Source organism: Aquarana catesbeiana, linkage group LG02, assembly GCF_042186555.1.
Source record: "Aquarana catesbeiana isolate 2022-GZ linkage group LG02, ASM4218655v1, whole genome shotgun sequence".
Lineage (NCBI taxonomy): Eukaryota > Metazoa > Chordata > Amphibia > Anura > Ranidae > Aquarana > Aquarana catesbeiana.
The window spans coordinates 765195742-765220959 of record NC_133325.1 but is presented as its reverse complement, the minus strand read 5'-3'; the positions used below and the strand labels follow the sequence as shown (position 1 = coordinate 765220959).

Sequence of the window (25218 nt, the reverse complement as noted above, 5' to 3'; positions counted from 1 at the left end):
TTCACCTAATCACTGGTGGTGGCAATAGTGATCAATGTATTCTACCAGTGGGGAAGGCTCCCCGCCAGCAGAATACAGCACTGCAGGAGTGGATTTCCCCATCAAAATGGACTTTGTTGAATGGTGGAATCAAGCAATTTTCACATTCCATGGTCTGCCTAGATCTGCCAGGCCATACAATTCCACAATCACAATGTACAACTATCCATTCTAAAATAAGATGAACCCACCTATAATTATTTAGACACAAAAGTACACACAAAGCCACGCTAAGCTGACCGCCCAGGAAAACCAAGGACTGGAACCGAGAGATGTCACCCGCTGCAATGGGACGACTTGCCGTTCTCTCCACCTTCAGAGATAAAAACAAAATCAGATTTGGAGTCATAAACAATGTTGAAGCTGTAAACTATCCTGAACTATGAAATATCTTAGCACTGGAGGAACTTAGAAGGAGTACGAAAAGCCAAACATTTGTTTTTAGCTCTAGAAAAAAGTGGCGAGGGGTTAGAACCTCTCAACTTTTATGGACATCTATTTCTCTGCTAGAGAGAGTCATCCTATTTGAACTGTTGCTTAAAAAGAACAGTCTGTCCAAAACACGTAGCATTTGTCCATGCTTTGATTATTTCGGATTTTAGGTGCTGAAAGCAGTACAATTATTTTGCATGGAAATTTGGCATTTTATATTGTAGGCCTGTAATTCTTAACAATAACACACTTATATCTGTCCACCAAGAGTCTAATAGATATCCCGGGTATGATGAAGTTTGAAACACAAAAACATAAAATTATAATATAATAAATAAATAATTAAAAAAAATAATAATAAAATACATTTCCCAACAATTAACTATCGCTCAATTCTGCAAGTGTTCTAATTTACTATCGCTGTTTTCTAGCTGGTCTAAAGCCACTTTTGACATAAAGGGACACTTTTTGGTTGCTATGGACAATCTCAAGTTTCCAGGCAGAAAGAACTGTGTGTATGTATATATATATATATCATATAAATTTGCATGCAGGGCATTGGACAAAGCACTGGGGACAAAAGGGATGTGAAATAATTTCATACAGTACTGTAATCTCTAAGATTACAGTACTATATGTGTTATGATTTTTACTTTATTTTTAATTTGCTGCCAGGCTCCGCCCCTGTGCGTTGCAACGATCGCAGGGAACGGAGCCTGGCACAGAGAGGCTTCGGGCGGGGAACACAGCCCGCAGACACAGCAGGGGGACATCGCAGGATCCTGGGAACAAGGTAAGTAACCTGGACCAGGATCCTGAGATGTAATCCCGAGTATGTTTACACTATCGTTCTGCCTGTGCACTGAATGATCAGCGTGTGCCGGCGGACATTGAGACCGCGGCTTCTATTGTGCACAATTGCTGTGGGAGCGAGCCGCCGGTAGCGCCTGCTACCTGGAAATTAATCTAATATATATATATATATATATATATATATATATATATATATATATATATATATATATATATATATATATATATATATATATATATATATATATATATATATATATATATATATATATATATATATATATTTATTATATATCAGAAAAAAAAAAAAAACCTTAAAGTTAGTTTTGGGGAGGCAAAAAAACGCAATAAATTACCCAATTTTTTTGGTAAAATATAAAAGCCAAGGTTGCACCGAGTAAATAGATACCCAACATATCAAACCTTAAATATGAGTGCAAGTATCCTAGATTTTCCATAGGCGACGCTTTTAAAGCTCCCTATGGGTCAGCAGTTTAGCGTTACAAAGGACCCGGAAGTGACGTCATAAACTTCACGTCCAGGTCAGCTACAAAAAGAGGAGAGCGGACGCATGTCCACTCTCCTCCCTCCCCTCTACCCAGCACCCACTATGCCGCTCCTGGGCCCACAGATGAGCAAGCGGAGCCCAGGATACATTGGGGGGGGGGGGGGGGGGGTGAAAGCATTTGGGCGGCAGCCCAGGTGCCAGAATGCAAATTTCTTGTCACCATGGCGACCATGATTTGTCTCTTGTACTCTTGTGTGCTAAAAATATTGTATTAGCTGTAAAATCTAATAGTTTTAACAGCAACAGCTCTACTGCCAGGCTGATGTGCACCCATGACCATGCCTCTGCTTTGAGGAGACCCTGAAAATTCCCCAACCAATGAGCCGTTTTTGCACATTTAAAAAAAAAAAATCATTTTAGGCCTGAAGATTACATAAAACCCCCAAAACATGATATTTTTTTCTAAAAGCAGACACCCTAGAGAATAAAATAGTGTGGCTCCAATTTTTTATGTCACACAATATTACCAACAAAGGTCTAGGAATCACAAAATTTCAGGAAAAAAAAAAAAACCCACACATTAAAGTTAGATTTTAGGGGGCACAAAAACGCAAATGTTTTGGTAATGGCCATCCACAACCAAAAATGTGCACCCCCAACTCCCCCAATCTTTTTTTTAATGTCGAGAGATCAATCCAACCAATGGGTACCTCAGATGCTAAGTTCCCCAACACTTATTACATACATGTACAACTTATACCAAAACATACAAACACAATTTTAATAGTTTCCTCAGTCAAATTATATTATTTTAATACATCTCGCTCACAGAAATCGCACAGTGTTAGTGTTGGTGTGAACGGGCTTTGAGCTTGTGTCCATGGACAAATGCAGCTTGCTTTCAGACGCATTCCATGTGCATTTAGGACGTTTCTGAAATTAACCTTCAAACTGCTTTTGCATTCCCACTGGCTTGCATGGGGAGAAAAGAAGTTCTAAAACAAAACAAAAGTACCGTCAACCTCGGCCCCATGTCAGTTATTATACAACAGATCAGGTGTGAGCAACCGCAGCATTCCAAACTACAAATCCCATCATGCCTCTGCCTCATTGGATTTGTAGTTGGACCATAGCTAAAGTGCCGAAGTTGTCCACACCTGCTACAGATTATCAAGTTATTAAAGAACCAATCCACCCAAATTTGACATTTTTTGGTAGTCACATTTAGATCCAGGCAACCCTTGATATGTCTATTTACGGCATACCTTTCTGTCAAAATCTTTGTCCCACATGTCATTAATAGTGCACCCAGCACCACGCATCAATATCGCCCCTGTGCCAAACAACGCCAGCATAGAGAGGTCAGGCAGGCTCCCCGGATCTGCTGCCAGGGCAATGCTCCAGGTGCAGGGTAGGTACAGCAACCAGGTTCCTGCAATTAATTAAAAGAATACAAGTTAAAATTGGACACGGACCATGATGACCCCACCCCCCTCCAAGAGTCCTTCTGCAGAATGCTGGCAGGGGACAGGCGATTCTCTTCAGAATGTGAGGTGCTTTCTATGGCCTCACAGAGGGCTGTACACTGAGCAAAGGGAGTATTTCTTAACCAGAAGTACAGATGTTGTATACAGCTGCCTGTACTGTATGATGAATGATGCTCGCCTCCAAGACTCTCCCATCCTCTGGAACTCCCTGCCCCAGTATGTCTGCCTCAGACCCTACCCTGTCCACCTTTAGGAAATGCCTGAAAACTCACTTATTCAGGGAAGCCTATCCCACACACCCACCTAAGAACCCTACCCGAGTCACCTCCATCAGATCACCCCCTGCAGCCATTACCTTTTGTACCACCTCCCTTTAGATTGTAAGCTCCATGAGCAGGGCCCTCCTATTCCTTCTGTATTGAACTGTATTGTCCCCCCCCCCCCTACATTGTAAAGAGCTGTGCAAACTGTTGGCACTTTATAAATCCTGTATAATAATAATAATAATAAATAATAAGACACATAACAAAGTATTTAAAAAAAAGTTTTACAGGGCCATACGGGTCCAATGTCAAGTGCCACTTGCTTAAAAATTGGTCACTTATAGAGATGACTGCTGCTCCTCTGACAGATTGTGGAGTATCCTCTGTTGTAGAACCGTAACAAGACAGGGGGAGCTGGGTCTGTCACTCTGTGAACCAGCGTGGAGCACACCAGTGGCCGGAACTGTAAGTGACATCAGGAAGGTGCAGGATCAGGATAGCGTCACCTTGATGGGCGTGGATATGCGTTTCAGTGCTCCGTGGTTACGCATTTCAGAGCCCTGAAACACGTAACCATGCCCATTACCCTGACACTGTCCCAATCCTGCACCTCCCCAACGTCATATCGCTTCCGGCCAGCGGTGCATTCCACACTGATTCACAGCATCTGACTGACCGAATTGCTTCCTGCAACCTCTCCATTGCCTGTTAACACTTGAGAAAGGAGCGTGCATGCCCGGACACAGCACGGCGCATGCTCTGAAACACGTCGCAAAGCACCCTGAATTTTCTGAGGTCACCACGCTCAACGTCACCGCCTCCTCCACGCTGCGGTTCGCGGTGCGCGCCACGGCTTCATAAAAGCACCAGCGGACTTCCTACAGCGGCTCTGAGGCCACCAAGGCACATCTCCTCAGCGATCAGGCAAGTAACAACCCAGACACATGAATTCTCTTCATGACAGAGGAGCTTATGTTTTTAATACTTGAAGAGTAGCCCTATTTAGGGGTCTAATACATTTTTACTGATCTTACTACACTTAGGAGGAGCTTTTCCTCTTTTCTGCTTTGCCAAGTAATGCTTACCTGCTGAACAGATTCTACAGCTAGTTTCCAGGATCTTTTCATGCTGGCAAGCTTCCCTGACGAACCACAGATGTCAAGCAATACTATTAATGTGTGAATATACTATGTTTACTAGGTGAATGCATATTATTGTTTTAAAATAAATTGCAACACTTAGGTGGTGGCGCCCCCCGTCTTGTTACTTCTGTACTGTACGCTGTATGTAGGCAACAGCAGATCCCAACGTTTACAAGTATAGAGGGACCAATGTGTGCCCTGGACATAGTTTGTGTCCAGGGCTGTTCATCTGTACCCTCAGTTGAGTGGTTACCAGCATACAGCTACAGCTGGTCATTGATTTGCAAAGGCTGATGCCCATGACTGTATGCAAACATCTGTACTCCTGGGTGCAGAAATATAAGCTTCTATTGACGTCTCTGTCTCCATAAACTCTGAACAATCATGCAGGCGGTGTCATCAGGACTCCGGATCTGCATGCATGTTTCAGGTCAGCACTGAAGCCATAGAATAAAAAGGACAGCCAGGGAAAAAGCTTTTTCATAAAAAAATATTAGCCATGGCACAGCTTATCCTTAATCTGCACTGACTAATTAGATGATTATTTTACAACAGGAGTGTCAAAGTCAATTTCATCCTGTGCCGCATCAGCATTATGGTTGCCCTTTAAGGGCCAGTTGGATCTGCCATGATGTTCTGTCTGAGCAGTCTACAAAAAAGTTTCTTATGGTCGATACCAGCAGTGTGCGACCCTCATTTTTAACTGGAATAGAATTGTATTATTCTCATAATAGTCCAGGGCAAACCCACCCCCTTACTTCAGATGTAAAGAGCCCCCCACCATCAGAAGTTAAGAGTCCCCCATCCTCCCTTACCCTGTGCTGCTGCCAGGTAGAAGCTGGGAGTGGGGTATAGAAAGTGCAGTGTCTGGAGGAGGACTGGAGACAGCTGCCAGAGTCTGCTGAATGCTGTGACCAGGGGAGGCAGAGATAAGTGGCTGCACAGAGAGACACAGGGTCTGTAGCAGGAGTTCTGTCCATCTCTCTGCTGAGAGGGGGGGGCAGAGACAAGCCTCTCTGTGGCTGTCTTCAGAAGCACAGTATCTGGTGGAGGAATTTTGTCCTCTTCTCTGCTGCGGACTGCTGAGACAGGGGTGGGGGGGCAGACACAAGCCTCTCTGGGGCTACACAGAGAAGCACAGTATATGGCGGAGGAGTTCTATCCTCCTTTCTGCTGAGACAGGGGGTGGGGGGCAGACACAAGCCTCTCCGGGGCTACACAGAGAAGCACAGGATCTGGTGGAGGAGTTCTATCCTCCTCTCTGCCGACGACTGCTGAGACAGGGGGTGGGCAGAGACCAGGAGGGCGCCGCAGCTGCAAGGGCCACATGAAATTGGCCGGCAGGCCGGATTCAGCCCACCGGCATTGTGTTTGACAAGTGTCTTACATAATTTGCATGTGGTGCGTTTTTTTTTTTTTTTTTGTTACCTATTGGCTTATCCAGTCTTATAAGTCGCAGGTAGGGCTGGACATTTTCTGGCATTGACTGAACTAGAGAAGCAGCAGAAAAGTGACGCCTTGTGGCAGCTTGGTTGCCTGTTTTGAGAGGTGAGCTCTGAGACCTGGAAGGACACCAAGTATTCAGGAGGGGGTTATATAAACGGTATGTGTGAGGCCATCTGGGATCCAGTATGTTCTTCTTGTGGTTTGTGTGAACGCAGCCAGGCCAGGTGCTGTACACATAAGTGCAGGGTCTGTACACCAATCTATGGAAGGACATGCATCCTCGTAGTATTCCCACAGGTATCGCAGCCATCCTGGATATCCCACCTACAAAATTAAAACCATCACAATTATTATCAGCATGTTTTTTTTATATAAACAACTTTAGTTTTTAACAAAGAAAAATTTTACAGTTGGGAATTTCCCTGCATTTCCGCATTAGCGACTTCTAAAATATACTGCAACCTGAGCTGTCATAACAAAGAGGATTATATTCAACAAAACATTTCACATTGCTAGGCATTACCAAAGGATTGGTTTGAAATCAAGTCAGCCTGTGGGGGGGGGGGGGGGGGGAATAAAAAAAAAAATAATAAAAAAGTATGTGAACCCTTATAATTTCATTACTAGTGCTACCAACAATTTGGGGGAGGATTTACTAAAACTGGTGCACACAGAATCTGGTGCAGCTGTGTCTGTGTTAGCCAATCAGCTTCTAACTTCAGCTTGTTCAATTAACCACTTGCTTACTGGGCACTTAAACCCTCCTGTCCTGCCCAGGCTAATTTTCAGCTTTCAGAGCTGTCACTCTTTGAATGACAATTGCGCGGTCACGCAACACTGTACTCAAATGATATTTTTTTTTACAAAAATAGAGCTTTCTTTTGATGGTATTTAATCGCTGCAGTGTTTTTTGTTTTTATTTGCTAAAGACCAAAAATTAAAAAAAAAAAAAAAAAAAAAAAAGTTCATTCTTTATTTTTTAAAATTTTGAAAACGGGTAATGTTTCTCCTTCACTGATGTGCACCGATGAGGCTGCAGTAATAGGTGGCAATGATAGGCAGCACTGATTGGCAGCACTAATAGGCGACACTGGTGGGCATTGGTAGGTGGCACCGGTGGGCTCTGCAGAGCAGCAGTAGCTCTTTGTGATCGGGACCGATGTCCTCTGACAGAAGCCGCTACTCGGCTTTTTTTTTTCTCCTCACGCTGTCTGCGCGAGGAAAAAAAAAAAAAAAAGCCGATTACGATCCTCTGTTTACATCATGTGATCAGCTGTCATTGGCTGCTTACTCCGATCTGTGATCAGCCGACTCTCAACTCACTGATCACAGAACGCGGCACATGGGCCCCGCAGGGCGGCGCATTCCTAGGAGGACGTACATGGACGCCCTCCCGGCAATAAAGGCCCGCACTGTAGCCGTCTTTCAGCTATAGCACGGGTGGGGAGGAGGATAAACTTTGACAATAAGGCCTCATGCACACTGGATGTTTTTACAGCTGCCGTTTTTGGAGTCAGACGTTTTTTTCTGCAGCCAGTAAATTCCCCAACATGTTATCTTATGTGTCCATGCACACAGACTGTTATCAGCAGTTTTTGGTAGGAGCCAGAAAACACTCCCCACAACTAGCGTGTTTTGGGCCTCATGCACACTGAACGTTAAAATAACGTTATAAAAACGCCATTTTTATCAACATTTTTGCAACAGCATTTTTCCACGTTAGCGTTTTTTTTAATTTACTTTGTTTTAATGGATCAAAAACGTTGGTGAGACGTGGTTTCAAGCAGTTATTGGCGTCTATCAGCGTTTTCTGACGTTAGAGTGTTTTTTTACAGCTGAAAAACTCCTCTCAGAACGCACTAGTTTTGGGGTTTTTTTTTAAAGCCATAAACAGTTGATAACAGCCTATGTGTGCATGGACACATAGGATAACATGATGGAGAGTTTATTGACTGTAGAAAAAACAAAAAAAACAAAATGTCTGAAGCTAAAAAAGAGCAGCTGTAAAAATGTCCAAAAACATCCAGTGTGCACAAGGCCTTAAGAGGAGTTTTTCAGCTGCAAAAACGCTCTAATGCCCTGTACACACGATCGGAATTTCCGTCAGAAAAACCTTGGATGGTTTTTCCCGACGGAATTCCGCTTAAGCTTGCCTTGCATACACACGGCCACACAAAAGTCCTCTGAACTTTCAACCGTCAAGAACACGGTGACGTACAACCATACGACGAGCCGAGAAAATGAAGTTCAATGCTTCCGAGCATGCGTCGAATTGTTCCCGAGCATGCGTAGGAATTGTGTGTGTCGGAACTGCTACAGATGATCGGAATTTCCGATAGGAACTTTTTCCGTCGGAAAAATAGAGAACCTGCTCTAAATCTTTTGCTGGCGGGAATTCCGCCAGCAAAAGTCCGATGGAGCATACACTCGGTTGGAATATCCGACCAAAAGCTCACATCGGACTTTTGCTGGCGGAATTTCCGATCGAGTGTACGGGGCATAACTCTGATAAGGCCTCATGCCCACGGATGTTTTTAGAGCCGCTTTTAGGAGCGTTTTTTACAGCTTAAAGACGCCTCTTCATGTTAACCTATGGCCTCATGTCCACCAAGGCATTTAGAAGCTGTAAGTGGCATAGGCATTTTTAAGCCATGCTCATCCATGCCCAACTGTGCTCAGCCATGCCCAGCCGTGCCACATCAGTGCATTACAGTGCCTCACAAAAGTGTAATAGGTAGTTGTTAAATTAGATTTGAAATGTATGTCCCTAGAACACCTGATGGTGCTCTCTGCATGTTGGGCCTCTAAGTGGCCAGGCTGTGTAAAAGTCTCACACATGTGGTATCGCCATACTCAGGAGGAGTAGAGGAATATATTTTGGGGTGTAATTTTTGCTATGTACATGCTGTGTGTTAGAAATATCTTATACATTGACAACTTTGTGTAAAAAAAAAAAAAAAAAAAAAAAAATTGCGTTTTCATTTTCTTTCCACATTTTTCAAAAACTTGTGGGAAAAAAAAAAAATGACATGTTCAAAAGACTCATTGTGCCTCAGAATATACGTTGGGGTGTTTACTTTCCAAAATGGGGTAATCTTTTGGGCGTTTCCATTGTCCTGGTGCTCCAGGGCCTTCAAAAGTGTAGAAAGAGGTAGTCAAGAAATTAAAAGGTGTAATTTATGCTCCTAGAACGCCTGATGGTGCTCCCTGCATGTTGGGCCTCTGTATGTGGCCAGGCTGTGTAAAAGTCTCACACATGTGGTATCGCCGTACTCAGGAGGAGTAGTAGAATGTGTTTTGGGGTGTAATTGGAAGTATGCATATGCTGTGTGTGAGAAATAACTTGTTATGACAATTTTGTAAAGAAAAAAAAAAAAAAAAAAAAAAAAAAGAAAGGAGGATCTTAATTTTGCAAAGAATTGTGGAAAAAAAATTAAAACTTCAAAAAACTCGCCATGCCTCTTACTAAATACCTTGGACGGTCTACTTTACAAAAAGGGGTCATTTGGGGGTTAGAGGCTGTCTGATGCACCCGTGTCTCCCTTATGCCAGCTATTCACTCAGTACACGTCCTCTTGCAGCCGTGTACCAAAAATTCTGAAGGCACTTGGCCGAAAACCTAAATGGACAGTTTATATAAAAAAAAAAAAAAAAAAAAAAAAAAAAAACAAACAAACACTTTCTTCAAATTTAAAGGTTAAGTTCACCTTTACAGAAAAATCTGTAAGGTGAACTTACGCTGGACCCCCTCCTCACCCCCCCACGGTATCGCTGACCTGGAGTCCGGCGATCACTCGCACTGACACATTTGTCACCACTTCACCGTGATTAATGAGTCATCAGGGATTTTTCTGACCCCTGATGAAAGTCCCCTATGTGATGCCATTTTGGTGTGACAGGTTCTCTTTAAATAGTCATCAGGGGTGTTTTTGACCCCTTGATGCCTCACCTGCCCTCCACTGAAGCTAATGGAGCACAGAACACACACCATTAGCTTGGTCTTCCATAGTGGGTGGTAAAAGCAGCAGCTGAGGGTGGAAGTGATGTAATAATACACGTTGGATCAACAATAGTGGTTAAAAATAATATTTTATTCATACATAAAAATGACATATACACATACAAAAATATAGGATGTAAAAAAAGGTATGTGTCCACTAACAGCCAAGGGATGGCCAGAAAAAGTGGAAGTCACATATACCCAAATGACAAATTACGTTCAACAGTATGACATCAAAAGAATACATGAGCCCCTGTGTATATACGCGTTTCGCTGGATCGCTTTTTCAGGACACACATGGGGGGGGGGGGGGGTTATAGAAACAGGTCTCACTGGTTCGGGCATGTGCTGGTGACAGCTCCTGGGGATAACATATGGGCACACTAACAAGCTATAATGATCTGACAGACTGTGGACTACTTATGTCAATATAGCTACTGTGTGACCACTATCTGATGTGAAGTCTACCATGTAGGAATTTCTTTTGCCCCTAGAGGCACAATTATCTGGCTCATTATGCCAATTTTGGATTATGGTTGTGGCTACTGCATTGTTCTGTTGCCTGCCCAGGGAGATTTTCATGCAGGCATTGTTACACGCCCTGACCACTGAGACCTGTTTCTATACCCCCCCCAATGTGTGTCCTGAAGAAGCGATCAAGTGAAACGCGTAGACACACAGGGGCTCACGCATTCTTTTGATGTCATACTGTTGAACGTCATTTGGGTATATGTGACTTCTTTTTCTGTTAGTGGACACATACTTTTTTTTTTTAAAAACGTTATATTTTTGTGTATATGTCATTTTTATGTATGAATAAAATATTATTTGTAACCAATATTGTCGATCCAACGTGTATTATTACATCACTTCCACCCTCAGCTGCTGCTTTTACCACCCACTATGGAAGACCAAGCTAATGGTGTGTGTTCTGTGCTCCATTAGCTTCAGTGGAGGGCAGGTGAGGCATCAAGGGGTCAAAAACACCCCTGATGACTATTTAAAGAGAACCTGTCACACCAAAATGGCATCACATAGGGGACTTTCATCAGGGGTCAGAAAAATCCCTGATGACTCATTAATCACGGTGAAGTGGTGACAAATGTGTCAGTGCGAGTGATCGCCGGACTCCAGGTCAGCGATACCGTGGGGGGTGAGGAGGGAGTCCAGCATAAGTTCACCTTACAGATTTTTCTGTAAAGGTGAACTTAACCTTTAAATTTGAAGAAAGTGTTTGTTTTTTTTTTTTTGTTTTTTTATAAACTGTCCATTCACATAGGTTGGACTTGATGGACTTGTGTCTTTTTTCAACCTCACCTACTATGTAACTATATGTAATCTGCCTTCAAAGTCCGCCTTAGTGGGTTTTTTTCTTCGTTTTTGTTCAAATGATCTGGTGGCATGAGAGTGATAACCCTTGAACTAGTAATACACGCGGCTTTCAAGTTTTCACTGCATAGGGGAGATCAGTGAATGGATGTTCACTGGTCTCCCTCCTCTCCATCCAGCAGCACCCACCATGCAACTTCACTCCAGCTGATATTTTGATTAGCTGGCGTGATGTCAACACTGCGCATGCGCAGATCATCGGGAGGCATTATCTGACAGTCTGCAAAGGGAGAATGTAATCGTCAGATTCTGCCTGCCTCTCTGCTCATGCGGGAGAATTGACCGACCACGTGACAGGCGGATCTGAGTGCGTTTCAGGACGCTGGCCCGCCCTGCAACACACCCCAATTCTCCCACATGAGCAGAGAGGCAGGCAGAATCTGACGATTACATTCTCCCTTTGCAGATCGTCGGATAATGCCTCTGACGATCTGCGCATGCGCACTACGCAATGCTACTCTAGCTGATATGTTGGTCAGCTGGTGTGACGTCAGCACTTCCATAGTGGGTGGTAAAAGCAGCAGCTGAGGGTGGAAGTGATGTAATACACGTGGCTTCCAAGTTCTCACTGCATAGGGGAGACCAGTGAATGGATGTTAACTGGTCTCCATCCGGCAGCACCCACCATGCCGGTGTTCTATCAAAAAGTGCACCCTGTTGGATAATGCCTCTGACGATCTGCGCATGCTCAGTACGCAATGCTACTCTAGCTCAGTGATGGCGCACCTTGGCGCACCAGATGTTTTGGAACTACATTTCCCATGATGTTCATCATACGCTGCAAAGTGCATGAGCATCATGGGAAATGTAGTTCCAAAACATCTGGGGTGCCAAGGTTCGCCATTACTGCTCTAGCTGATATTTCGATCAGCTGGCGTGTCAGCACTGCACATGCACAGATGGTCAGAGGCATTATTTGACGGGATGCACTTTTCGATAGAACACCGGCATGGTGTATTCACTGGTCTCCCCTATGCCGTGAGAACTTGAAAGCAACGTGTACTACATCACTTCCACCCTCAGCTGCCGCTTTTACCACCCACTATGGAAGTGCTGACGTCACGCCAGCTGAAGAACATATTAGCTAGAGCAGTGATGGTGACCCTTGGCACCCCAGATGTTTTGGAACTACATTTCCCATGATGCTCAGCTACACTGCAGAGTGCATGAGCATCATGGGTAATGTAGTTCCAAAACATCTGGGGTGCCAAGGTTCACCATCACTGAGCTAGAGTAACGTTGCGTACTGCGCATGTGCAGGTCGTCAGCGCCATTATCCGGGGGGGGAGGCACTATTTTATAGAACACCGGTCCCAGGTCGGTAGGTGGGACTGTAAAACCTGGGAAACATGGCGGAGATCTGCTTGTGGATTGGGGGGGGGGGGTGTCGAATGTACAACGGGTGTGCAAAAGGGACCGGCCGGCTGTAAAGCCGCTAGATCGCTTCCACCTGACAGCCTCACCTTCCACTCATTCCCGGCTTCCACACGTGAAAAGCCACCCGCTGTTGTTGCTGCTGCCGCATACATCAGCGGCAGCGAAAGAATTCCGCTAAGATGGCGGTAAAATTATCCTCTCGCGTCACTCTTGGTGGGCATCACTGCCGCCAACCACGTGAATGGAGGTCACGCCGCCACCATGTATTGTTTGAAGGCTTTTAAGAGCCAAAATACCGATCGGGGGGGGGGGGGGGCAATATACCACCTCCTTGGTAAGGATGGGGCATGTTCGCACCCACACGCGCCCGCCAGGAAGCTGACACTCCGCAGCGCTAATCACAGGCAGTGAGACATTTCCTGGTCTGCGGCTGTACAGATCGGGAAACGTCTCACTGCCTGCGATCAGCGCTGCGGAGTGTCAGCTTCGTGGCGGGCGCGTGTGTGGCTGCGAACACGCCTGAGCCCACATCCTTACTCCTTGGCTGCAGTAGATCGCTTTTCAGAGGGTGACGCAAGCGCAAACAAGCCGTGGGTTCAAGAAAAAAAAAAAAAAAAAAAAAGGGGGTGTGACTCCACCCCGTGTTTTTTCCAACCCAGATGCATTTCCCGCTGGAATCCATAGAAATGAATTTTCTACGCTCGTCACAATGTGCTCTGTATCGATCGTCAACACAGATCGGCGCCCGCCAATGACGCGTTTAGGTGTGCCACGAAGCGCAGACATACGTGTGATCACATTTTAGTGCATTTCCATTCATTTCAATGGGAAATGAATGAAGAAATGACCTGACAGCCTATGGTGGGACATTGTCTGATATTGTCCTCCTAGATGGAGGTCTCCTCCACATCAGGAAAGTCCTCCCACCACCCCGGACACTGATGATGGTCTTCTCACGTGATCACCTCCAGGCTAGGCCTCCATGTCTCGCCTCCTCCAGCTGCCTTGGTCTGGTCACGTGGCTCCCACAGCACTTCCGGCTTCAGCTACGGGCCGCCGCCCGGGACAAAACTCCGCACTGCCACACAAAACGCCTCCACGGGCATTCCACCCACACACTGCCCCGCAGCAGTGTAATTCGTGACGGGTGTGAGTGGGGCAGTGCGGCGCCCCCTGACCGAACCATTGAAGATACCATAGAGAACAGGCGACGTGCGCGCCTCTGCTCTGTTGCCATGGAAACCTTTATATAGCGCTGCAAATGGTCCCTTGGCCCGAGAGAACTGCAGCCCTCCAATCAGCTCTCAGGGGGGGCGTGGGCAATTCCAGGACTCTGTGTCCACGTTGTAAGAGATGGGCGCTCGCGCCGTTGGCGCCCCCTAGTGGCCGGTCCTGCAGAGCTGCTATAATAGTTCTAAAGGGGAATAATAAAACATTAGAACAGTAGAACTTAAAGCAATTTTTTTTTTTTTTTTTTTAGTTACGAAGGGTTATAACAGGTTTTTTTTTTCAATCCCGGGGTGGGGTTAATCCCTCTCACTTCCTGTACCACGGTGAAAACAGGAAGTGAGGGGAAATCCCTCCGAAGTTAGTAAACCTATGGTCGCCGCCTCATCCCTTTAAACCCAAACACATATAAATTACACAGGATCTGGGGCTGATTATGGTGGTAATTAAACTAACTTAGTGCTTTATCTGCATTAATTAATTAAGGACCAGAAGGATTTGGCCCCTTAGGCCCGGTTCACACTGATGCGAGTTCATAACGAATGCGATGTGTCAAAAGCACTTTAAATTCGCATGTCATCCCTAAAGTCATTGTTTTCAATGACGGTCGTTCACATACACGAGTTGCGATTCCTCTACGAATGCGATGCGATAAAAAAAAAGGGTCTTGTGCGAGTTTACTGCGTTGCGTTACGAATTTAGTCTCCATAGACATCAATGTAAATCGTTCTTGAATCGCATTGATGGTTCACATATGTGCGAATTCCACCACACTACTCTCCACAAAAACCAGGAAGTACACAGGAAGTTAGCGCCTTTTTTTTTTTACATTATGATTCTATTGGCTAGAATATCAATCGCAGCTATGTCCAACTCCTGAAATTCGCGGTAAATTCGCTGTAAATTCGCACCTCCCACAGGACAAAAAACGGAACAAATTCACAGCGCAGCAGTGTGAACCGAGCCTTAATGACCAGGCCATTTTTTGCGATACGGCACTGTGTCGTTTTAACTGACAATTTTTTTAACTATAATAAATATCCCCCCCCCAAATGTAAAAAAAACAAATTTCTTCATCAGTTTATGCTGATATGTATTCTTTTACATATTTTTGATAAAAAAAATTTTAAAAATCGCAATAAGCGTATATTGATTGTTATAGTGTCTACAAAATAGCGTATATGTTTATGGCATTTTTATTAATAATAATTGTTTTTTTTTTTTTTTTTTACTAGTAATGGCAGTGATCTGCGATTTTTAGCAGGACTGCGACATTGCGGCGGACAAATCAGACACTTTTTTGGGACCGTTGACATTTATACAGCGATCAGAGCTAAAAATAGCCACACTGATTACTGTATAAATGTCACTGGCAGGGAAGGGGTTAACACTAGTGGTCTTAAACCAGTCGACGTACCATGACGGCGATTCACCCAGGAGAACCAACCTGCCGCAGTATAACTGCGGCGGCTGGTCTTTAAGTGGTTAAATTAGCCTCCGACTCCTTTGTCATTCATATGTGTTCGGGTTTAAAGAGATGAGGTGGCAACCCTAAGGCTGCATTCACACCTGAGCGTTTTCAGCTCATAAAACGCTTGTAAAACACCCAAAAAAAAGCCTGAAAAACGGCCAACAAGCAAAATCTTATTCATTTCAATGGCACCTGTTCACATTTGAGCGTTTTGTCACCTGAAACAAAACGCCTGAAAAATGCCCTTAGCTCAAAAAACTGTCACCACTGCAGGTGCTCCCATCTTCACCCGTCTTCCTTCCAGGTTCGTGGACTTCGGCTGTGTGACTGGCCGGAGCTGCAATGATGTCACTCCCGTGCACGCATGCGGGAGCCGCCATTTAGGGCACAGGGCTCTGAAGGAACGTCCGTTTACGGCACGGGGCTCTGAAAGAACGTCCGTTTACGGCACGGGGCTCTGAAGGAACGTCCGTTTACGGCACGGGGCTCTGAAGGAACGTCCGTTTACGGCACGGGGCTCTGAAAGAACGTCCGTTTACGGCACGGGGCTCTGAAGGAACGTCCGTTTACGGCACGGGGCTCTGAAGGAACGTCCGTTTACGGTACGGGGCTCTGAAGGAACGTCCGTTTACGGCACGGGGCTCTGAAGGAACGTCCGTTTACGGCACGGGGCTCTGAAGGAACGTCCGTTTAAGGCACGGGGCTCTGAAGGAACGTCCGTTTACGGCACGGGGCTCTGAAAGAACGTCCGTTTACGGCACGGGGCTCTGAAGGAACGTCCGTTTACGGCACGGGGCTCTGAAGGAACGTCCGTTTACGGCACGGGGCTCTGAAGGAATGTCCGTTTACGGCACGGGGCTCTGAAGGAACGTCCGTTTACGGCACGGGGCTCTGAAGGAACGTCCGTTTACGGCACAGGGCTCTGAAGGAACTGCCGTTTACGGCACGGGGCTCTTAAGGAATGGCCGTTTATGGCACAGGGCTCTGAAGGAACGGGCGTTTACGGAACGGGGCTTTGAAGGAGCGGCCGTTTACGGCACAGGGCTCTGAAGGAACGGCCGTTTACGGCACAGGGCTCTTAAGGAACGGCCCCTTATGGCACAGGGCTATTGCCTGGGGGCCCCATAATCTCCTATTGCCTGGGGGCCCCATAATCTCCTATTGCCCAGGGGCCCCATAATCTTCTCCTATTGCCCGGGGGCCCCATGAGTTGTCAGTCTGCCCCTGGATGCAGGTGAATTGGAATGTGATTATAGAGCATCCCCAGTTTGTTCTACCCGAGGCTGACTGTTCTTCATGTCCTACACCCGGAGGTATGCCACCATATGACACTGTAATGTATATTGCAAATAGAAGTTTTCGGTAGATTATGCCAAAAGTCTTTATAATATTTGATGTTACAATGGCAGTCCTAGCGGATTCCTCTGTGAAGAGCTGAGTGCTGGGGATATGGCAGGAGAACTTGCCATAATATGACATAATACATTTTATTGCAAATTTAACTTTCCATGTTCCAGCACTTAGACCCCTTTCACACCGAGGCGCTTTACAGGTGCTACAGCTCTAAAAATAGCGCCTGTAAAGAGCCTCTCCTGTCTCTCCAGTGTGAAAGCCAAAGGGCTTTCACATTGGAGCGGTGCGCTTGCAGCACGGTAAAAAAAAGGCTGCAAGCCGCATCTTTGCTGCGCTGTAGGTTTTACCAAACGCTGGTGGTTTTAACCCTTTTTCGGCCGCTAGCGGCGGTTAAAACCGCCCCTGCTAGCTGCTGAATAGCGACGGTAAAGCGGCGCTAAAAATAGCGCCGCTTTATCGCCGAAGGCCCGCCCGCCCCAGTATGAAAGGGCTCTTACAGTTTTGCACTCTCCCTTCTCTCTGAAGCAGACTGTACTCATTCAAAAAAAAACATTTACTAGTAAAAAAGAAAAATAAGAGACACAGAATGCCTATGTATGTCAAAAACGGCAAACTTTAATTGGCACTGATCAGGCTGCATTTAATTGATTAAACCTCCCTGAAATGAGTTTTTGAAGATTGGGATGTCTGCTGTCTAGGAGGAGAGAGAGATCGGTGTTCATACTTAGTATGAACACACGATCTGTCTCCTCTCCTCTGAAAGAACCAGGATCTGTGTGTTTACACACACAGATCCTGATTCTCGCTCTGTCACGAGCGATCGTGGGAGCTTGGCGGTCATCGTGCCCGCTGGGTACTCGCATCGGCTCCAGGCACCTAGTGGCCAAAAAGCGAAGCGACGTAAGGTAACGTTGTTTCGCCCAGCCGTGCCATTCTGCTGCAGTAAAACTGGGGCGGCTGGTCGGCAAGCAGTTAATGTGTGTTGAAGCCGAAGCAAGTGTAAATGAGCCCTTAGGTGCATGAACACAAAGCAAGTGTACGTAATGTGATGACACCAACAGATGTCAACGCACGCCCTGAGTTTGGGGGTGTCCGTTGGGTTTCCTGCGCCCTTTCCTAATTTCCTGGCAAGCCCTCTGAACACCAGGCAAAAGATTTCTATTTTTGTGCATGAAAACCTGAGATAAAAGCCTCGTACACACGATCGGATTTTCCGACAGGAATTGCGTGATGACAGGCTGTTGGCAGAAAATCCGACCGTTTGTACGCTCCAGCGGACAATTGTTGTCAGATTTTCCGCTGAGAAATGTTGGATGGCAGGCTTTAAAATTTTCAGCGGACAAATGTCTGTTGTCGGATTTTCCGAGCGCGTGCACACAAGTCCATCGGACAAAAGTCCAAAGTACAAACACGCATGCTCGGAAGCAAGGAGGAGCCAGAAGCGGTCGGTCTTATGAAATCTCCAAATGCAGCGCACAATTCTCTTCTTCTTTAATGGGATAATAATGAAGCTGCTTTGCTGGTGATACTGATGGAGTTATTGCAAACTAATTTTCAAAGGCTTTTTTTTTTCTAGTGATATCAAGAATAATATTATTATGCTTGTTATTTTTTGGGGGGGCAAGTTACCACAACACCATTATCCCGTAGTTTTTAAGATCAAAGATACAACTATGTTGGTGTCCCTTGTTAATTTTATATTGTATTTTTTAAAATGTAACTGCCTACTCCCAAACTGTCATTTGAAGTAAAACACATAGCCAAGTATTATTCTACACAATTTTTTTTATTGTGCATTAAAAAAAGAAAACAAATACAATTAGACATGTTATCTGCCAATAGAACTTAACCAAAAAGTGCATTCTCTGCATCCAAAAATCTAGAAAATATACCAAATCAAATCATTATTATTCAACCAAAAAATAAAATAAAAGCCTCATGCACGTGTCCTGCTTCTTAATATAGGGGGTCAACAATGCCAAGAGTTGGTGAAAGCAGGGGTCCGTCATCCGGAGATAATTCCAAAAATCATCTGGATTATTCTCCTGGAGCTCCCGCAGCAAAGGCATATGACATAATTGGTCACGATTAATAAAGCAACCAATTTTTGGTCCAAGAAATCCTCCTCCTCCTGTTCCTGGACTGGACTTGGGTCAAAGCAATAACTCCAAGGCCAATAATAAATAACACGTTATCTCCTCCGATTCCGCAACATGTCTGGTTGACGAACGGCCGTTCAGAAACAAACTGAAAGGCGCGAAATGAAAAAGCACAAATCAACACTCACAAAACTTCTACTAACATGAAAAGGGTGGCGCTAAAGAGCTGAAAAAACACATAGTACGTCACTACGTTCGTGTTTGTGTGCCGTTTGTATGCAAGACAAGTTTGGGGCCAACGCCCTTCAGACAAAAGTCCAAGGTTTTGTCTGCGGAAAATCCGATCGTGTGTACGAGGCTTTACAGCTCTGCCACACAGCACAGTCCTGTGGGAGGGAAATTGATCCTTCTTTGTTGCAATTTTATTTTCACTTAGGTCTCCTCTCCACACCCATCTTTTGGCTGGACAATGAAAAGAGAAGCAGCCGGTGGAGGCCGGTGGTATATTTTTTTTTGGGTGGGGGGGCAAACAGTGCACAGTGACCATCACTACTGTAAATTACATGTATGTAGGTTACACAGACATTTTTTACAAACTGACAGCTGAAAGAAGATGAGCTTTTAAAGGACAAACTGTAACGTGAACCTGATGTCAATGGCTTATGTATGTAAGTTGTTATTGGATACATTACATTAATACAGAATTTTCTCTATAGAGTTTTTCATGAAAAGGTTTCATTTCTTTGAGTTGATTTTTTTTTTCTATCTTTTGTAAAAAATTTAAGAAAGCTTCAATGTAATTTTCTTTCAAGATCAAAACAGTATTCTTTTGATCTGTTGTCACAGGCCCCTAAACAGTGTGAGGCCCATAGGCCGGTGCCTACTCTGCCTATTTGGTAATGGGATTGCCCAAGGGGACAGGCCACATACTTTTGGCCTAGCTATATTTTTAGAGAATGTCAGGCTCTTTTTACACCAGAAAAAATGCCGCTCTCATGCCCCGTACACACGGTCGGATTTTCCGACGGAAAGTGTGTGATAGGACCTTGTTGTCGGAAATTCCGACCGTGTGTAGGCTCCATCACACATTTTCCATCGGATTTTCCGACACACAAAGTTTGAGAGCAGGATATAAAATTTTCCGACAACAAAATCCGTTGTCGGAAATTCCGATCGTGTGTACACAAATCCGACGGACAAAGTGCCACGCATGCTCAGAATAAATAAAGAGATGAAAGCTATTGGCCACTGCCCCATTTATAGTCCCAACGTACGCGTTTTACATCACCGCGTTTAAAACGATCGGATTTTCCAACAACTTTGTGTGACCGTGTGTATGCAAGACAAGTTTGAGCCAACATCCATCGGAAAAAATCCTAGGATTTTGTTGTCGGAATGTCCGATCAATGTCCGACTGTGTGTACGGGGCATTAGAGTTGTCTAGCCTTTCTTTTTTTTTATGCCTCTAGATGAAGTTCTATGTTAGCCTATGTGGCCAGGCACATCAGACATTTAGATCAGTTTTATAAGAGCAGCGGTTAGAGGATTAAAAAACGGTGCATTCAGAGAGGAGCTTATGAGCATGATTTTCTTGCATAAACACGTATGTGCGTAAATGTATTCCAATAGCTGGAACATTTTATTATTCTGGTTAGTAGGATGCATTTACACTACGTGTGTAGCACCCTCTACTTAGGTAAGTGCTAGAGTTGAGATTTTTGGTGAGTGCAGGTAAATTCAGGCAGGTTTAGCTGGAAGCTAGACCTGTTTGTTTTGATCTGTGTGGGCTGGGAGTGGCCTAGAGTAGGCTGGGGACTTACAGATAGTATCACTTCTCGGTTACCTCCCTCCTGCTTTTTTGTATTCTAGAAGAGAGGAGGGAAAGAGAGGTGGAGCTGCCTGGGGTGTTCTAAGGAGCCCTGACCAATCCCCAATTTGGACTGGCAGGGGGCAGGCCTCCCTAAATACCTAGAGTCAGCCCAGCTGGGGAGGAGTTGTCAGGTGCAAGAACTGAGGATGTAGTGCTAGGCTGTCGGGGGGCCTTTAAGCGCACTCCCCATTCTGGGGGGGGGGTGACCTTGGGCCTGGGAATCGGGTGCAGGGCGGATCCCTTCAAGACCAGGAGGCACAGAGAGGAGTCGGAGAGGACAGTGAGAGCCAGGGGCGGACTGACAACTCATGGGGCCCCCCGGGCAATAGGAGATTATGGGGCCCCCGGGCAATAGGAGATTATGGGGCCCCCGGGCAATAGGAGATTATGGGGCCCCCAGGCAATAGGAGATTATGGAGCCCCCAGGCAATAGATTATGGGGCCACACAGTCTACACACACACATACAGTATACACACACAGACACACAGTATACACACACAGAATACACATACACACACACTGAAAAGGTACTGGAGAGGCGGGGCAGCTATAATCTTGGGATTTTTTTTAAAACACAGATTTTTACATACTGTCCCTGGTTTTATGGAGGCTGGAAACCCTGATGGGGCCCCTTAGTGGCATGGGGTCCTCGGGCAGTGCCCGAATGGTCAGTCCGCCCCTGGTCAGAGCAAGTCTTCAGGAGGGAACCACCGATGTGTGCAGCCAGGAGGGTTGGTGAGTGACATGTGCTGTCGGGAGGACTAGAGAGGCATGCCAGAGAAGACTGGGAGGAAACAGTCAGAGCTGGGTGTGGAGCAGTGAGGATTGCAATGTCACGGGCAGTGAAGACGGGCAGCTGCAGCCAGGAGGGCTGGCAGGACCTGAAGAGGGATTGCTGGGAGCAGTAGCTACCACTAAAGACTTCTTATTCTTTTGCTACATTAAAGGGACCCACGGTCCCTGCTTATAAATGGCAATTTCTAGGGCCTGACTGAGTCAGTGTGAACTAGGGTTACCACTTTTTCTTCAAGCTAAACCCGAACACTTTAGCAGTGTACAGCAAAAAAAAATTTTTAGTATACACTATAGAATTGTAACAGACCCGGGACACCTTTGGTAACTCCAAAGAGAATAGTAATGCAGCGTGCATAGTGCCCCCTCACCCTCCTGTCAGGCCCTGTTCCGAGCCACATCCCTGTCTGAATATTGTGTCCGGGTCTCAGGCATACTGAAACCCCGACACATGATTCAAAACCCTGTCCGGGTGAAACCTGGACAGGTAGTAATCCTAGTGTTAGGCCTAACCATGTGCTAGCTGTACCTGGAAGTGAAGTGTTGTGCAGGAGAGAAAGAGAGAGAGAGAGAGAGAGAGAGAGAGAGAGAGAGAGAGAGAGAGAGAAACAGTCTGCAAGCAAGTGTTGTGCTGGAGGAGACTGGAGTTGTAAAGTGTATATAGTGTCCCAACTTATTGAAAATACAATCAACCAATTGTTCTTTCTACTGGGCATCCCATATATTCCTATCCCTATCCAAGTTCAAATTCCTCAATAAAATAACAAAACAAACATCTGGACTGTTCATTGTCTCCAGGGTGAGTGGGAAGTGAATGCCGGGCTGGGCAGGGGGACAGGTGGGCCACAACTTTCAGCAGCCCCTATGGGGGTACCGCTACACGTGCATAAACATTTGTACATATACAACATTAGAGGCATTGTTTTGGCCATGTTTTGGTAGAAACTTTCAGCATATTTGGAACATAAATTCATAAGCCCATGTGCATACGAGCCGACCAGCCGCCGCAGTTTTACTGCGTCAGAATGGCACGGCTCGGCGAATCGACGTATGTTACGTCACTTCGCCCCGTGGTCCCCGGAGCCGATGAGAGTGCCCGGCGGGCGCGATGACCGCCGGGCTCCCGCGATCGCTCGTGACACACCGAGAACCGGGATCTGTGTGTGTAAACACACAGTTTCCGGTTCTCTGAGGGGAGAAGAGACTGATCCTGTGTTCATACAAAGTATGAACAGCGATCTGTCATCTCCCCTAGACAGTCCTATTCCCCCTACAGTTAGAACACAGAGACGGAACACAGTTAAGCCCTTGATCGCCCCCTAGTGTTAACCCCTTCCCTGCCAGTGACATTTATACAGTAATCAGTGCATTTTTATAGCACTGATCGCTGTATAAATGACAATGGTCCCAAAAAGGTGTCAAAAGTGTCCAATGTGTCTGCCATAATGTCGCAGTCCTGATAAAAATCGCAGATCGCTGCCATTACTAGTAAAAAAATAATGATAATAATAATGCTATAAATCTATCTACCTATTTTGTAGACTCTATAACTTTTGTGCAAACCAATCAATGTACGCTTATTGCTATTTTTATTACCAAAAATATGTAAAAAAATACGTAACGGCCTAAACTGAGAAAAAAATTACTTTTTAAAAAAAAAAAATAAGGATATTTATTATAGCAAAAAGTACAAAATATTGTGTTTTTTTTTTTTAATTGTTTTTCTTTTTTTGTTTATAGCACAAAAAATAAAAGCCGCAGAGATGATCAAATACCACCAAAAGAAAGCTCTATTTGTGGGGAAAAAAAGGACGTCAATTTTGTTTGGGTGCAGCGCCGCATGACCGCGCAATTGTCAGTTAAAGCAACGCAGTGCCGAATCACAAAAAATGGCCTGGTCATTCAGCAGCCAAATCTTCCGGGGCTGAAGCGGTTAAAGTAGTAAAAAACCCTGAAATTAAAACCCTATACATTAAGTTCCCCCCAAATAGTGCAAAATAATTTTGTGCCCCTTAATCTTTTGCTTTTAATGTCCCCCCCCCCCCCCCCCCCCCCAGGAGTGCCACCTGTACACAGCAGTAGGACCGATGTGCAATAGGACCTGCTGGCATTGTCTGCCAAGTGCATGAACAGTAGGGGCTTCTCTCTGAGATCTGGCACTGTGCCTGGCAAGTACAAAGGGGTCTTTGAAGCTGTGCTCAACCAGCGCATGCACTGTTGCACAGTAGAGTGCTTTGCAAGCCAAACACAGTAATATGCATGCATTGGCCAGGCACAGCGACAACAGCACCCTACTGCACATGCTCTGTCCGGAGAAAGTGGCAGCAAGCCCTACCGTACACAGCGCCAGAGCACTGAAAGGCAGCAGCCCCTACTGAGTACACACCACAGTGCCAGAGCACCAGAAGGCAGCTCATGTGTCCCACGGGCAAGGCACTGGGTGGTGGCAGTTCCCATGTTGGCGTGTCACCAGGAAGGCACTGGAGACAAAGGAGACACCCATTAAGCCAAAACTCAACAGGAAGGAGGAAACACAGTCCCTGCGATAACACATTGGGGGTAATTTACCGAAAGTGGAGAGTGCAAAATCTGGTGCAACTCTGCATAGAAACCAATCGGCTTCCAGGTTTTATTGTCAAAGCTTAAAGCGGAGTTCCGCCAAAAACAAAAAAATTAAAAGTCAGCAGCTGAAAAAAGTGTAGCTGCTGACTTTTAATAATCAGACACTCACCTGTCCCAGGGTCCAGCGATGTGGGTGCACGAAGCCCCTCTCCTCTCCCCCTCCTCTTCACGGCATCGGGGATTATTACTGTATGCCCGGCTGTGGCCTCACTGCGCATGCGCAAGCCGCACTGTGAATGGCCGGGCAATCTTCTGGGACCTGTGATGTGTCCCAAGAAGATTTCAGGGAGGGACGGGGGGAGGAGAGGTGAACTTCCTTCCGGCGCCGCGGAGTCCCGGGAGATAGTGGGAGCTGGATGCCTCTAAAAGGAGGCTATCCGCTCCCCTCCCCCCCCCAAAAAAATGACGTGCCAAATGTGGCATGTCAGGGGGTCACCGTCACTTGAAGTTCCATTTTTGGGTGGAACTCCGCTTTAACTGAACAAGCTGAAGTTAGAAGCTGATTGGCTACCATGCACAGCTGCACCAGATTCTGAGTGCACCAGTTTTAGTAAATCTACCCCATTGCATGCCATGTATGGGCAATGAGGGGCGGAGCTCTGTGTTGTTTTCTACACGTAATGCTGTTCACTTTTTTCTCTTATTTTACTGAAGTGCATTACAAAAAAAAAACAAACAACATCCTGTGTATTATTGCCCGGGCCTCATGATTGGTCAGTTAGGTTCCAGAATTTTATCGTGGGATGCAGGCTGTGGTTTTTCCGAAACTCCAACCTTTAGGAGATCCTGATGGGGCCGGCTTATAATCTGGGGAGGTTTGTACCGCACTGTATCAAAAGAGTATATTTTGCTCTAACCATATGTAAAAAAACAACAAAACGGTGCA

At 45.6% G+C, this 25218-nt stretch overlaps 1 protein-coding gene across 2 annotated transcripts in view; it reads right to left on the bottom strand.

The window, feature by feature from the left end:
* COQ2 (coenzyme Q2, polyprenyltransferase) overlaps positions 1-14213 on the bottom strand; it is a 36764-nt gene extending 22551 nt beyond the window's left edge. Inside the window, exons 1-4 of one of the 2 annotated variants that reach the window (XM_073617257.1) lie at positions 13854-14213; positions 6113-6454; positions 3058-3224; positions 231-352 (exon numbers count right to left, since the gene is read on the bottom strand). In XM_073617257.1, the coding sequence (XP_073473358.1) occupies positions 231-352; positions 3058-3224; positions 6113-6440 (617 nt within the window). In that variant the 5' untranslated portion in view covers positions 6441-6454; positions 13854-14213. The remainder of the gene's footprint in view (positions 1-230; positions 353-3057; positions 3225-6112; positions 6455-13853) is intronic. The other variant, XM_073617256.1, reaches the window with a different exon arrangement.
* Positions 14214-25218: the final 11005 nt, after the last annotated feature.